The sequence below is a fragment of the Orcinus orca genome, chromosome 13 (assembly GCF_937001465.1).
Source record: "Orcinus orca chromosome 13, mOrcOrc1.1, whole genome shotgun sequence".
In the NCBI taxonomy this organism is placed as follows: domain Eukaryota; kingdom Metazoa; phylum Chordata; class Mammalia; order Artiodactyla; family Delphinidae; genus Orcinus; species Orcinus orca.
The window spans coordinates 388448-403876 of record NC_064571.1 but is presented as its reverse complement, the minus strand read 5'-3'; the positions used below and the strand labels follow the sequence as shown (position 1 = coordinate 403876).

The 15429-nt window shown below is 44.2% G+C and overlaps 2 protein-coding genes across 3 annotated transcripts in view; one reads left to right on the top strand and one right to left on the bottom strand.

Moving 5' to 3' along the window:
• Positions 1-10611, bottom strand: part of SEPTIN10 (septin 10) — a 53333-nt gene extending 42722 nt beyond the window's left edge. The window contains exon 1 of one of the 2 annotated variants that reach the window (XM_012535946.3): positions 10251-10611. In XM_012535946.3, coding sequence (XP_012391400.2) covers positions 10251-10277 — 27 coding nt within the window. In that variant the 5' untranslated portion in view covers positions 10278-10611. Of the gene's footprint in view, positions 1-8517; positions 8537-10250 lie in introns of those variants that run through there. The other variant, XM_049695727.1, reaches the window with a different exon arrangement.
• A 269-nt stretch (positions 10612-10880) lies between these two features.
• Positions 10881-15185, top strand: SOWAHC (sosondowah ankyrin repeat domain family member C). Its single transcript, XM_049695728.1, has 2 exons — positions 10881-13561; positions 14292-15185. The coding sequence occupies exon 1, from the start codon at positions 11176-11178 to the stop codon at positions 12322-12324; it is 1149 nt and encodes a 382-aa protein (XP_049551685.1). The 5' UTR covers positions 10881-11175; the 3' UTR covers positions 12325-13561; positions 14292-15185.
• Positions 15186-15429: the final 244 nt, after the last annotated feature.

Genomic DNA, 15429 nt, shown 5'->3' with positions numbered 1-15429 from the left:
AACAAGACACATACTTGGATAAAAGATTTGTAAATCATTTATCTCATGAAGAACTTATGTCAGAAATATCTATTTTTAAAAACTTGTACAACTCAAAAGACAATAACTCAATTTAAAAAAACAGGAAAAAATTGGAACAGATGCTTCATCAAAGATATAGGGATGGCAAATAAGCACATGACAAGAGGCTCAACATCATTAGTCATTAGACAAATGTAAATTAAAACACAAGGTATCACTACATACCCATCAGAATGACTTAAAAAAAAAACTATCTGGCAAGGATGCAGAACCATTGTTAGTGGGAATGCAAATTTTGGCACAAACATTTTGAGAAACAGTTTGGCAGTTTATAAGGTTAAAACACACTTACCGGGCTTCCCTGGTGGTGCAGTAGTTAAGAATCCGCCTGCCAATGCAGGGGGCACGGGTTCAATCCCTGGTCCAGGAAGATCCCACATGCCGCGGAGCAACTAAGCCTGTGCGCCACAACTACTGAGCCTGCGCTCTAGAGCCCGCAAACCACAACTACTGAGCCCAAATAGGGGCAGAAAAGTGATAGAGACTAGGAGGAGGGCTGCAAAGAAGCACCAAGGAATGTGGGGTGGAGGATGCTGGAACAGTTCTCTATTTTTCATTGTGGTTGTGGTTACATGACTGTATGTATTCATCAGAACTCATGAAACTTTGTACTAAAAAAGTAAATTTCACTGTGCATAAATTATAGCTTAATAAAAAAGTTAATTCTTAAAGATATAACAAAAATTTTTAAGTAAGTAATCAATACATGGGAAAGCAGTAGCTAACAAAAACAGAATATCTGCAGACAAACTAAATGATTTAGATGATACATGTATGATTATTTGTGAGAAGCAATAAAAAAGAAAATATTCAACAAAATATGCAAATATGCAATGAGAATAAAACAGTCTCTCCAATTGTTCAAATTACAGTTAAGTATTAGGTTCTTTTGGCTCTCAGAGTCATGTGGAAACTGTAAATTATAATTCTTTTCCACACAACAGAATCTCTGTTACTATATGACAAGCAGCCTATCTTTTCCCGAAACAGAGAGCCCCTAGAAATTGTCTCAATGACCGAGGTCACAAGAGAGAAGGGTTAACATGACATCAGTGTAAATGTATGGCTTAAGAAGGCTGCTGGGATTTCCCTGGTGGCGCAGTGGTTAAGAATCCGCCTGCCAGTGCAGAGGACACAGGTTCGAGCCCTGATCCGGGAAGATCCCACATGCCGCGGAGCAACTAAGCCCGTGTGCCACAACTACTGAGCCTGCGCTCTAGAGCCCGCAAGCCACAACTACTGAGCCTGCATGCCGCAACTACTGAAGCCCGCACGCCTGGAGCCCGTGCTCTGCAACAAGAGAAGCCACTGCAATAAGAAGCCCGTGCATCGCAACGAAGAGTAGCCCCCACTCACCGCAACTAGAGAAAGCCCACGCGCAGCAACGAAGACCCAATGCGACCAAAAATAAATAAATAAATAATAAAAATAAATTTAAAAAAGAGGGCTGCTGGAGCTAACTGCTTATGGTGGCAAGAGATACAAAGGTCGGGAGCAGTAAGCAACTGCCAAAGCCATGTGCCAGGGCCCGGGCCAAAGAGGCACCAGCACAACAGGAGAAAAACAAGAGACAGTCTGTTAACAAATTTTGAGAGAGTTAACCCTCAACCCCCAAAACGGAGATAACAGTACTCGGCTCATGGAGTCGGGAGGAGAAATGTGATAATGCAAGTCAAGCACTTGCCCCAGTGAATGCATGTTAGCACGGGGAGCATTCAGTTACCCCAGTGGTGTCCCAGACAAAAATATACCTTGAATACTTTAGTGTTTGCAAAGATCTTTAGAGATTACCAGACCACTAAAAAAGTAAAGATTCATCTAAATAAGTTGAAAATAATGGTTAAAGTTTCCTTTAGTTTTTTAAAAATATACATTAAATTTTAAAGCTATTTTTTTCATGATTGGCAAATACAATTGAAAGGCATCTCGTGATATTTTAAGATTGAGTATACAGGCTGAGTCTGAGATGAAGAATCTTCTTCCTGCCTAAAATATTACTTCTCTGCTGATCCATGGCCATCTCTTCCTTTAATACTAAGCTCAATATTGAGTTTTGGCAAAAAGGCCTCACTCTTTATATAAATTTAAAACCAGTACAAATCACCATCTCACATATAGGTTGTATTTTCCAAAAGTTCATTTCAGTAAGCTTTTTGGATCTAGAATACAGTTTCCATAGAAACAACACTACAGTTAAGGTCCTGAGTAGGTTCACAAATGCCTTATTTAACCCATAATGTACAGACGATTTACAGTCTTAGACTAAGTTTTCAAATCCATCAGCAGACAAAGTACACCTGTTGCCCTATTCCTAGAAAAACTAACTCTAGATCATGCATTCTCAATGGGGGGTATCCCCTCACCACAAAGGCGGTAGAAATTGGTTCTTGGGGGACCAAAAAAAAAAAAAAATCAGTGGTTTGTGGACCTCCAAAGCTCAATCAACCCTATCTGAAAAAATTTATTCTTTAGTACTGAATTCCTCTCATTAGGGAAAACTTAATTAATTGGATCAATTAATTTAATAAGACTAATTAAATGTTATTAATTAACTAAATTTGATTTAAATTTCATTTTTCTCCAGAAAGGGCAATAATGAAAAATGATAATTACTGCTCTAGACAAAAGACTGAAACAGGCCACGTTTGCATGCAGCATTTCCCACCTTCCTCCGCAGCTCTCTCCACGCTGCCCTGCGCTCCAGTCTCTTCACCCAGGTTGGTCCTAAATCAACTGCCCACCTGTTTTCACTGCTAATCAAACTCCTTTCTCGGTTCCCGAGATCTCACCAGGGATTAGGAAAGTGACCTCTGACTAACCTTCCCTAAGCTAGTTATACTTTCACAAGAGGAGACTTGGTGAGGAGAATTCAATGCCTTTGTTTCTGAAGCCCTGAGTCACTGCCCTGAAGACTGAGCATCCTAGCTACCAATTTGCCAATGAGGACAATTTCCCACTTACACATACAGGACGGCCCCAGTTAATAACTCATCTTAAAACAAAGCTCCTTTATAACAAAGACATCTTTTAATGTTTGAAAATCATTCAAGCAATCCTGGCTTAATTAATAACGCAAAGTAACAGTCCAGTTAGTATACACTCAACTAAGCAAAAATATCACTGTGCACAACTTACATTTGTCCATGAAAAAACGAGTACAGACCACTCACAAAACATTTATGGTATCCATCAATATACTCTCTACCTAGCATTTCATTACTTACGGCCTCTTCCTACACATACCAATCACACTGTCTAATGAGAACAAAAGGACTCTTCACTGTCTCCATAAACATGGTCCGAATAGAGGGCAGGATAACCTTGATCCGGTTCTTCAGAGGTGAGGGAAAGGAAACCAGAGAAGACGTCCCACAGTTCTTGCACCTCATCTTTGGTAAGCCCTGTGGTTGTGTGACGCCAGGCTGCCTGAAACTGGCTTGGAGGGGCCGGGGACCCCATCACACCTGGCAGGAACCTGCAGGGCCAGCCCGTCCTCCCGGTCCCTCCGCACACACATCTCAAACAGAAACTGCCTCTTCTCCTTTCCCCCAACCTTAACTCCTTCTTATGCCTCACGATGCATATTTTATTTTTTCAGCATATGTCATAATTTTAATACTTGCTTCAGTTGTTTTACTCAGGTCTGACATCCCAGAAAACAACCCTATTCCTCCTATATAATTTCTACTTCTGTTAATAAGTATTTCTGAAACACATACTTTGTGAACTAAATGACTACCATGCAACCTCTGCTAAACTGCCATATGCTTACATTTCCATCTGTCAGTTGTCTCAGGCCTAGATGTCAGAGTATTTAGGATTGTTTCAACAGGAAAAGATTCCGGATGGCCTTAAATGGAACACGGCTGAGAGGGTGTATCTTTATCCCTCTCCCCTAACAGAGGTTCCACAGCCTCAGCCCTCCATGTTCATTATGGCACAGCTGCCACTTCCACTTACTTGCATCTCCAAGCATCTTCCCTCGTAACACAAAGAAATGGGAGTGAAATTCTGACACCTAGGTTCATTTTCCTCCACTTCATTTCTCCCAAAGGCTGCATTTCAAAAATCTTCCACATGCTCTGTTTGACTCTACCTTCCTTTTGTAGTCTCAATACCCGGTTCATTTTTTTTAATTTGCCCCAACAATTTAGTTATTCCATAATTTAAATTTTTCTAGTGTCAGAAAAAGCAGACTGAAAGAAATCTGAAAATTCTAGAATGTAGTCAATCATGGCTCCTGAGAGAATATGGTCACAATGTTTCTCAAAACAGATGCTCCAAACACATGGTCTAAAAGTATCCTGTCCTTGGAAGTGCTCCAGAAAACCCAGGGCTCAGAGCTTCCCTAAGCTGGTAAAAGTCTAACCACACACCTTCATTTGCCTCTGACAGGGAAAGCCTGCAGATAGCCAAAAGGGAGCTTGTACATCCCTGTGGCATTATTTAAATTAACCAAAACAAATGAGGAAAAAGGGGCCATCAAAACACAATTCTGGACAACTTTAAGATTAGCACACAAAAGTTCACCTTTACAATGACTAGTTCTGGAACGAATCACATAGTGTAAGGAACCTTGAGTTCTATTGTATCTAAACTGCTTCAGCTAGATCCTCAATGAAGAAATCTCCGGACTTTTTGAGAAATACAAAGAAAGTAGTTAATTTCAAATAAGTGTAACTGCCAAATACAAAATTTCAAAGACAGGAAGAACACTCGAGCAGAATATGCGTATTTACTAAAAGTAATAAAAAATTCTAAGCATACTAAATCATGATTGGTTTTGAAGGTATTTAAAATGGTAGTTTTAATCTTGTGGTTTTGTTATTGAGACTGTGAGCTGCTTATTTCCGTGATCTTCAAATCAGTGGTAGACACAAATTGTAAAAGGTGTTAAATAAAATTTTAAAATAAAGCATCATCTAAATCAGACTTTCTCCCAGATATGATCAAAAGGAAGTGTAAAAATTATTCTCATTGAAAAAGCCTTGAGAATCAGGTATTTTGTACTAGGAATACTTAAAATCTTAAGCAGAGAAAATTAATTTAGTATGGTTAAAAATAAAGGGCCAGGGACTTCCCTGGTGGCACAGTGGTTAAGAATCCACTTGTCAATGCAGCGGACACGGGTTTGAGTCCTGGTCCAGGAAGATCCCACATGCCACAGAGCAACTAAGCCCGTGAGCCAGAACTACTGAGCCTGTGCTCTAGAGCCTGTAAGCCACAACTACTGAGCCCGTGCACCTACAGCCCGTGCTCCGCAAGAGAAGTCACCTCAACAAGAAGCCCGTGCACTGCAACAAAGAGTAGCCCCTGCTCGCCACAACTAGAGAAAGCCTGCATGCAGCAACAAAGACCCAACACAGCCAAAAATAAATAAATAGATAGATAGATAGATAAAAAATAAAGGGATAATAAATATTCTTGAGAAGAGTAAGTCTATTCTGTAGTAAACTACAAAAATTTAAAACACCCTCTTTCTCCTTTCCCACACACCCAAATAAATAAATAAATAATCAACACAAACAGTTACAGTCTGGAACTGTGTTAGGATCAAAATCAGCATGGAAAAACCTCAAAAGCTTGGAGGAAGGTGGAGCCTCGTTAGAACATAAATGCAGACTAACAGCTCCTAGCTGCCCGTAAGAATTTATAACTGATGTGTGTAACATTCAACAAGAATAAAATGATTCAAGGTGAACATACTTCCCATATAAAAAATATTCAACACCGGTCCTCAAAGACGTATAATCATGGCTACGGAGGATACAAAGAATATTACAGGTTGCTTTTCCTGAAGACAGATCATTTAATTTAGGGGGTGGGGGGGAAATGCAAGGTTCACTAAAATTTAATTGATGTGAAAAGTTAAGTAACAATACAAAACATAAGTTAGGAGGTATTGCAAGGAAGCACATGACTAGTGGCAAACAAGCAGTACAACAGACTGCCACAGGTTAAAGCGCTCTGGGTAAGCTTCAGAGAAGATGGGCCAGGAACTCGGTCTTTCATTATCTTATGATGATTACAGGACCTGGACCAGTGGGAAGGGATGTCTCTCCAGATCAGAAACACTGAGACGGTAATTAACTCCAGGACATAAAAGAGAAGAATTAAAAGTCACAACTTCAAGGTAGAAAGTAAAACAAATGAGGGAAGCTTCTAAGATAAAAAAATTATCCTCACTGAATGATAACTGAAAAAGAAACATAAGAGTTCAAAAGTATAGCATCTGAAATAGGAAATAACAGAGGCAGTTTGAAATTGAAAAGATCTGGACACCATTTAAAAGCTTTGGTAAGGATAGTCTGAAGAAGCAGAAAATTATGAGTGTGTTTCTCAAGAGACAGGAAAAGGTAGTCAACGTCATCACAAGATCCACTATCAGAGTCAGCAATAAATAACTATACAGTCAAGATCTCTTGAATCATAAAACTTATGCAATTACTAATGGGGGACATGTGGAGACAGTGGCAGGCACAATATGGCCCAAAGCAGACCTCATCATCACCAGCTGTGATTCCTTGAGCATGCACTAAACCTCCCTGAGTCTTTTTAATACAACCTTTGAAGGTCAGTTTCCATTTACAGTTATTACAAAATACTGGCTATACCCCCTGTGTTGTACAACATATCTTTGAGTCTTAATGTCCTCTTCTATGAAAAAAAAGGTCTGAAAATCTGAAGAGTTTCAAGTGAGATTTAACACAGAGCTCTTTAAAAACTAAAGGTAGAATGAAAATGAAAATACAACATACTAAAATCTGTGGAACACAGCTAAAGCCCTGCTGAGAGGGAAATTCATTAACACCATGTGCCTATATTAGAAAGGAGGAAAAGTCTCAAATCAGTGATCTAAGGTCTCCCCTCAAGAACTTAGAAAAAGAAGAGCGAAAGAAACCAAAAGCAAGCAAAGGAAATAAAGATAAGATCAGTAATCAGTTTATTGAAAATACAAAAATAATAGAGAAAAACCAATGAAACAAATAGTTCTTTGAAAAGATCAATGAAATTGACAAACTTCTAGCAAGACTGACAAAGGCAGAAGATGCAAATTACCAATATCAGGAATGAAACAGGGACTGTCACTACAGACTGAAGAAATCAAAAGGATAATAAGATAATATTATGAACAACTCCATACACAGAAATTTGACCACTTGGAAGGAATGGATCACAAAACCACACACCATCACAACTCACCCAATGTGAAATAACGTGAATAGCCAGATAACTAGTAAGGAATTGAAATCTGTAAGTTTAAAAATCCCTCTCCGTAAACTAATATGTAGACTTAATGTAATATCTATCAAAATCCCAGCAAAATTCTTTGTAGGTAGACAAGACTATTCTAAAATTTATAATGAAAGGCAAAGAAACTAGAATAGCCAAAAAAATTTTTGAAATATAAGAATAAAGTGAGAAGCATCAGTCGACTCTATTTCAAGACTTATTTATGTAGCTACAGGAATCAAGACTGCATGCTAACAGAGACCCCAGAAAGAGATCCACACAAACACGCTCAACTGATTTTTTTTTTTTTTTTTAGAAGATGTTGGGGGTAGGAGTTTATTAATTTATTTATTTATTTTTGCTGTGTTGGGTCTTCGTTTCTGTGCGAGGGCTTTCTCCAGTTGCGGCAAGTGGGGGCCACTCTTCATCGCGGTGCGCGGGCCTCTCACTATCGCGGCCTCTCTTGTTGCGGAGCACAGGCTCCAGATGCGCAGGCTCAGTAGTTGTGGCTCACGGGCCCAGTTGCTCCGCGGCATGTGGGATCCTCCCAGACCAGGGCTCGAACCCGTGTCCCCTGCATTAGCAGGCGGATTCTCAGCCACTGCGCCACCAGGGAAGCCCTCAACTGATTTTTGACGAAAGTGCAAAAGCAATTCAAGAGAGGACAGATAGCCTTTTCAACAAATGCTGGAGCATCCATAAGCCAAAAATGACCCTTGACCTAAGTCTTGTATCTTATACAAAAATTAACTCAAAATAGGTCATAGGTTTAGATGTAAAACAAACTACAAAACTGTTAGGAAAAAAATTAGAGAAAACCTTTGGTATTTTGAGTTAGGCAATGGATTCTTAGACTTGACACAAAGGTACAATCCGTATAACGAAAAACTGATAAAATGGATGTTATCAAAACTTTTTAAAACGTTTGCTCTGCAAAAGATTCTTTAAGAGGATGAAAAAAACCCACAAAGAATGAGGAAAAACATTTGCAAGGACTGGTGTCTAGAATATATATTTTAAACCACATAGCAAGGACTGGTGTCTAGAATATATATTTTAAAAACGTCTAAAATCAGCAGTAAAAAAAAATCCAATTAGACAATGTGCAAAAGAAATGAAGAGACATTTCACTGGAGAATATACAGATGGCAAACAAGCACATTAGAAAAATGCAAGTTAAAACCCCAATATATCATTACATACCTATCGGAAGGTCTAAATAAAAAAACAGGAACACCAAGCGCTGGGGAGGATGTGGAAAAACTGGTCTTGCATACGTTGCTGACGGGAATGAAAAACGGTGCAGAAACTCTGGGAAAGAGTTCGGCAGTTTCTTATGAAACTAAACATGCAATTGTCATGTGAATCCCAGAGAACTGACGACTTACACCTTCCTCATGCTACATTACTAAAGCAGCTTTATTCATAACAGCCCAACACTGGAAACAACCTAGGTGTCCTTCAAAGTGTGGTATATCCACCCCCTGGAATACTACTCAGCAATTAAAAGGAACAAACTAATGATACTTGCGACACCTGAATGAACCTCCAGAGGACGCTGCTGAGTGAAAAATATCCAATCCCCAAAGGTTACACACTGGGTGATCCCATTATATATCAGTCTCGAAATGACAAACTTACAGAAATCACAGACTGCAGTAGTTGCTAGGGGCTAAGGAGGAGGTGGAGTGGAAAGGAAGTGGCTGTGGCTACAAAAGGGCAGCGACGGGCCCTGGGGCGAAGGAGAGCCCTGTCCTCACACAGCAGAGTCAGTGTCCTGGATGTGCTCTTCACTGTGGTTGGCAGCATGTTATTATTAAGGAAGACTGGGTAAAGGGTGCTGGGGAATTCTGTTACTTGTCACAGTTGCACAAAAATTTACAATTATCTCAAAAAGTTTAATTAAAGGTAAACTTATTGCAAAATAAGCACAGCAACTGACAAGAAATCCACCATCAATTAAATTATTAAACTCTCTCCAGCCCAAGTTTAATTCTGAAGACTGAACTTCACTCTGAACCAAAGAGTTTAAAACACATTTTCCTCACCCACACGTGCACACAAACACAGCAACGGTAACAAGGCAGTCCAGACAGGAAAGCTGAGACCTCCCTAACGACAGGACACAGAGGAAAGAGACCTGGGCCGAATCAGGACAAAAACCCTCCTCCAGGCTCTATCAAACAAACGGGCTGTGTGACTTGGGAACATCACCCAACCTCTCAGGTCCCCACAACCTAAACTTTTAATCTGGGAGACTGCTTAGACCAGCACTTTTCAAACTTTTTGGTCTCAGGCCCCCGAAGAGTTTTTTTTTTGATTCCCTTATTTTTTATTTATTTTTTATTTTTTTGCGGTACGCGGGCCTCTCGCTGTTGTGGCCCCCCCGAAGAGTTTTTGTTTACAAGGATTACGACCACTGATATTTGTAGTATCAGAGATTAAAACAAAATTTTCAAAAGGCAAGTGGTCCTTCCACAACTTATAGCGTCTGGAAAACTCCACGGCACTCACAAGAGAATGAGAGTGAAAAGGGCAAGGAACAGCTTGGAATGGCCGAGGACACAACTGTGACCATCCCACGGCTTACTCTGAAATGAGATCAGTGCATAAAAGGGACTTGAAAGGTAGAGAGCACCGAACAAATCAGCCACATCAGTTATTTTAACAGAAAAGGGCGCCAAGGCGGGAGAAAAAGGCTCCAATCCCAAGGAGGTCGATACTGGGTAAAATGGGGGGCTTCTATAGGCCTGGGAGGCCGAGTCAGTGGGCCAGCCCGCCACCGGCCCGCTCTCGCGCGTTCGGGACCGTTACAGAAACCGCCCCCGCTTCAGACTCAACTTCAGGGTAGACGGGAAGCCCCGCGAAGCCTCGGCCGCCGGGAGGGGCCGCGGCAGGAAGGCGGGGGTCCCGGGGAGGGGGGGCGGGGGACTCACCAGGTGCCGCGCCACCTCGGAAGACATGGTACGAGCGGGGCTGGGCGGACGGAGGGCCAGCGATGCGGCTGCAGCCGGCCGAATGGCGCATCCGGCGGCTGAGGGGCGCTGGGGGCGGGACGGGACAGAAGGGGGCGGACGGGAGGGAGAAAGGGAGGAGCGGCGGAGAGGGGTCCGGCGCCCTCAGTGACGTAGAGGGCCGGGGGGGATGGCGCGGGGCGGGGTCCGGTCGGGAAAGGAGGGGAGCTGAGGGGAGGGGTCCCGTGGCCTCAGTGACGTAGGGTCCGGGCGGATGGCGCGGCGGGCAGGGGTCCAAGAGGGAGGGGAGGGGAAATGAGAGGAGGGGTCCAGCGGCCTCAGTGAGCTGGGGGGCGGGGCGGGCTGCGCGTCTCCACCGCGCCCAGATGCCGCGCGCGCGAAGCGGGCCTGTCACAGGAGTGCCCGGACCTTTTAGCGAACCACCAGTTAGTGCCGGGGAGGGAATGGAGCACACTCGGGACGCGAGGAGAAAGACGCGCGAAAAGCGAACACTGCTTTTCCGACCGCCGGGGCGGGGCTGAAGCACAGATTGCGGCCGGAGCTGGCGCCGGAAGTGGGCAGGGTCTGGGCGTGTCCCCTGGCAGGAGCGGCCATTGCGGACCGCTCACGGGCCGGAAGTGGGTGGAGCCAGGGCGTGTTCTCCGGGGAGAGCACTGATTGCGGCCTGCGCGGGGACTGAAAGGGGGCGGGTCGGACAGGAGCGGGGCCCGCGGGAGCTATAAGGCGGCCAGTGAGAAGGCCGGAAGTGGGCGTGTCCGTCCGGCGGGGGCGCGTCCGCGGGCGCGGCCGGGGGGCGGTGGCGGCTAGTCAGGCCGCTGCGGCGCCCGAGGGGCCTGAGGAGGGGTCAGCCGCGTCGGTGCGGAGCCGGCCAGGTGCGCGGCCACGGATGGAGGGTCCAGTGGAGTGCGGGGCCCGGGAACAGGCCGAGCTGGAGCAGCCCGTCGGCGGCGCCCTGGGCGGGACGCCCGAGCAGCGCGCCAGCGGCCGCCTCAGGGAGCCGGGGCACTCGGCGGCATACCCCGCCGACCCCTCCGACCCCGCGGACGAAGCCCCGAGCGCGCCCCCGGGGAGGCGGCCCCGCGGCGGCCCCGCGGAAGAGGGCGCGCGGCCCGAGGTGCCTGGCGATGCGCCGCGGCCCGGCCGCCCCGCGCCCCGGGAGGCGGCGGGCAGCTCCCCGCAGCTGCGGCGCGGCCCCGGGGGCGCGGACGGCGCGGCGGCAGAGGAGGAGGGCGCGGGCGCGCTGACGCTGGACCCGCTGGAGCACGCGTGGATGCTGTCGGCCGCCGACGGCCGCTGGGACAGCCTAGAGGGGCTGCTGGCCTGCGAGCCCGGCCTGCTGGCCAAGCGCGACTTCATCACCGGCTTCACCTGCCTGCACTGGGCGGCCAAGCACGGCCGGCAGGAGCTGCTGGCCCTGCTGGTGCGCTTCGCGGGCCAGCACCGGCTGCCGGTGAACATCAACGCGCGAACAAGCGGCGGCTACACCGCACTGCACCTGGCGGCCATGCACGGGCACGTGGAGGTGGTGAAGCTGCTGGTCGGGGCCTACGACGCGGACGTGGACGTGCGCGACTACAGCGGCAAGAAGCCTTCGCAGTACCTGAGCCCGAGCACCGCCGAGGAGATCCGGACCCTGGTGGGCGCCCTGGACGAGGACGAAGCCGAGAGCACGGCGGGCAGCGGGGGAGGGCGCTGGAGGCTCTCGAGGGTGCTGCCCTCGACCCTCATCTCCGGCAGACTCTCGCACGCTCTGGAGGACGGCGGGGACCACCACCACCATCACCATCACCTGGCCGAGGGATTGGCTGCGGGCAAAGCGAAGGAGCCGGGTCGCAAAGCCTCGGGCAGCTCTAGTGGGCGGATGAAACCCAGACTCAACAAAATCCGCTTCCGAACCCAGATCATCCACACCACACCCTCTTTCAGAGACCCGGAGCAGCCCCTGGAGGAGGGGGAGGACGAAGAGGAAGACCGGTCTTTTAAAGGCCACTCATCCTCATTCAAACTGAGACCCAAGTCCAATGTATTCGGGTAAAAATGATTTTAGAACGTTCTAAGACTTGTTTGTCGTCTTAGGAATAGGGTACTAGGTGTAGACAAGGAAGTGAGACCAGAAAAGACTTAAGCTAAATGCTGCATTCTTACTTCGGGGGGTTGGAAAGGATGGGGAGGAATTCTCCTTAGCAGTATGGCTGCAGTGGATTTCCAAGCGATTCCTCAAACCTTGACCTAGGCCTCTTTTCCCGCTGCCACCCTTCTGCGCTGGAGTCCCTGTTTATAAGGACTGAAAGTGTATCAAAATCAGGTGCAGAGTTGATGACTGAGGGTCCCTTTGATTGAAACATTGCCGGCTACCATGCAGAGTAAGGAGCATTGCACATTCGTATCTGTTTTTAATAGTGGCGACTCTTCCAAGAGCAACAGGAAATGCAAATTGTAATGAAGCTGGTAGTGTTTGTAAGTGTGAACAAACCGACATACTACCCTGTGTTTTTACTAATTGCATTTGATTTTAAGATGCTACTGAAGGTCAGGTCAGAGTTGAAATGCACAAATACTAATTAGAGAATAATGTGAATGCAATTGGAAATCTCTTGGTACCCTACTTGTAAGTAGTGTTCACCTCTTTTCGAAAGCAATTTCAGCTTTGGTCACTGAACTAAAGAAATAGGCAACATTCACTTTTGAGTTAATCTGTTGTGTGGTTTCCTCTTAATTATCTCTAATACCACTGCACTTAGTATTAAGGTACATTATTAATAACTACATAAATTTTTATTTAAAGAAAACCCTTTTTAGCAACGTATGGTACTTTTAAGTAAATGTTACCTCTGGTTCTGATTCTCACTAACTTGTTTTGCTTTTCCAAAGTCTGAATTTGTCTGAGTTTTTATTCTGGGGGTAATTTAACCGTTGGTTCTACTTGGCATGACCCTATTTGACAGTGCTTAGAGTTGAATTGCCTACAGAAACTGTTTCTGGTTTAGATTATTAACAAAAATTGACATAAATGTTAATGAACTGATGCTTCTGTGAAGTAATTATTAAATCAACTTAATAGTCTCACACAAGGTACACTTTTTTTTTTTTTTGCGGAACGCGGGCCTCTCGCTCCTGTGGCCTCTCCCGTTGCGGAGCGCAGGCTCAGCGGCCACGGCTCACGGGCCCAGCTGCTCCGCGGCATGTGGGATCTTCCCGGACTGGGGCACGAACCCGTGTCCCCTGCATCTGCAGGCGGACTCTCAACCACTGCGCCACCAGGGAAGCCCAAGGTACACTTTTTATTTTACTAATGAAATACATTCATAGTCTCAATACTTTGTAGCAATGTTTTGCAAATGTTTAAAATACTCAATCTTTTCAGTTTTCCAGTGTTTCCTTGAATCTATTAGAGACATGGAATGAAGTTATTGGAAAGCTGGCTAGTAAATCTACCCAGTTAAAAATAGCACTTTATAAAAGGGAAAAGAAAATAGATGGGACGATTTCTATATTTAAATGCTGCTGGTTATTGAATCCCTTCACATATAAGTGAAAAAATATCGGTCATTAAAATTAAAGACTCGTTTAACTGTGGTTCTTAATTATATTTCGTTCAAATATGTTAGGGTGAATGTCTTTATAATTATTGTTCAATTTAGCTCACAGGCATATTAAATTCACTTGTAACAAGATTCAAAACGACTTGTGGGAGACTAATTCCAAAACGTCCTTCTCCCTTGGCCTTTTTGGTCTCATAGTTGCTGCAATATAAGTATTGCAGCCTATAGTGATGACAGAGTGAGTTAACAGATTGCAGAGTGAATGAACCAATACATGAATTGCACAGAACTGCAGTGTTTAGAGAGTTCTTAGATCTTTAATTTCCAAAGTTGTAGAAATTTGTAACAAGTTGGTCACACATCTCTAGACAGCAATTGATTTTGTTTAAAGACTAACGAAAAACATTCACATAAAATATATAAACCATTGTCCATTTGTGTGCCTTTACTTTTGTTTTAGGATTATGGAAGTGGGATATGTACATTTGAGAAGCACTTTTATCCATACATGTGGGTGAAAATCTAATTTTGTATAAATCAAAATTAGGTTCCTTGAAGGTGAAAAGCAGTCATTTGTTCCGGATCATAACTACATTGCCTGTATCTAGTGTGGGATAAGTTGTAACTTCTCACTGAGTCTAAGGTTTCAAGGACGTGTGAAGCCAAAGTGAACCATAAAAACACTGCGGAACCACCTCCATGTTCCACTGAACAGTGTTAATCTCTCAAATGTGTATGTTAGTGCCTAATTGCACAGAATCTGTAACTTGCTAGATCTTTAGGGATGGAGTCAATACTTAACTTGCTTTTCACATTAAAGAATTCAACTTTTCAGATAAAATATACTTTAAAATTTCAAAAATCATTCCTGGGGGAACTTTTAGCATTCCTTGTCATGATGTACTTGTGTGCAGTAAGTGCAGCATTTGCAGCTGCTTAACTCTGTTCCTCTTATTTTTTCAATTTCCAAATTGAGATTATAAAAAACAAGTGATTTGTGTAATTTGATGTTTGTGGAGTTGTGCCTACTATTAATGGAAATATGCACGTCAGTTACTCAGAGGTCGTTGATGTGAAACTAGTTAGAAATTCCAGGTGTGTCGGTGTGTTTCTTACAGGTGCACTGGACACTAGTGAATTTGTCACAGCTCTCTTCACTTTTATGGTGTATAAAGTACAGCTAGCTTATAAAACTTGAAAATATGGCACTAGTCTATTCATGCCTGAAATCTTGGAGTCCAGGATGCCTTGTCTCTTACTTTTCAAATAAGTGAAACTTTGGGAGTTTAGAATGTAAAATTTGTGAAGTTTGTTTTGTCAAAATAAAACGTTCACACTAGATTTTTCCTCTGAATTGTCTAAATCGCTATAGTTCTTTATATTTTTACCTGTCTGGGGTTTTACATTTCGCACAATGCTTTTTGAAGTTTGCATCTATTTGATCCTTTTTCTATCCCTTAAATCACTGGCCATATATCCTTAATTTACAGATAAGGGAATGAAGGTTGTTGCTGTTCAGGGTTACAAAGTCAATGACTGTAAGATCTCAAGACTTGATGCTTTTCCACAACATTATCTTTTCTGCACTTTGAATTGCC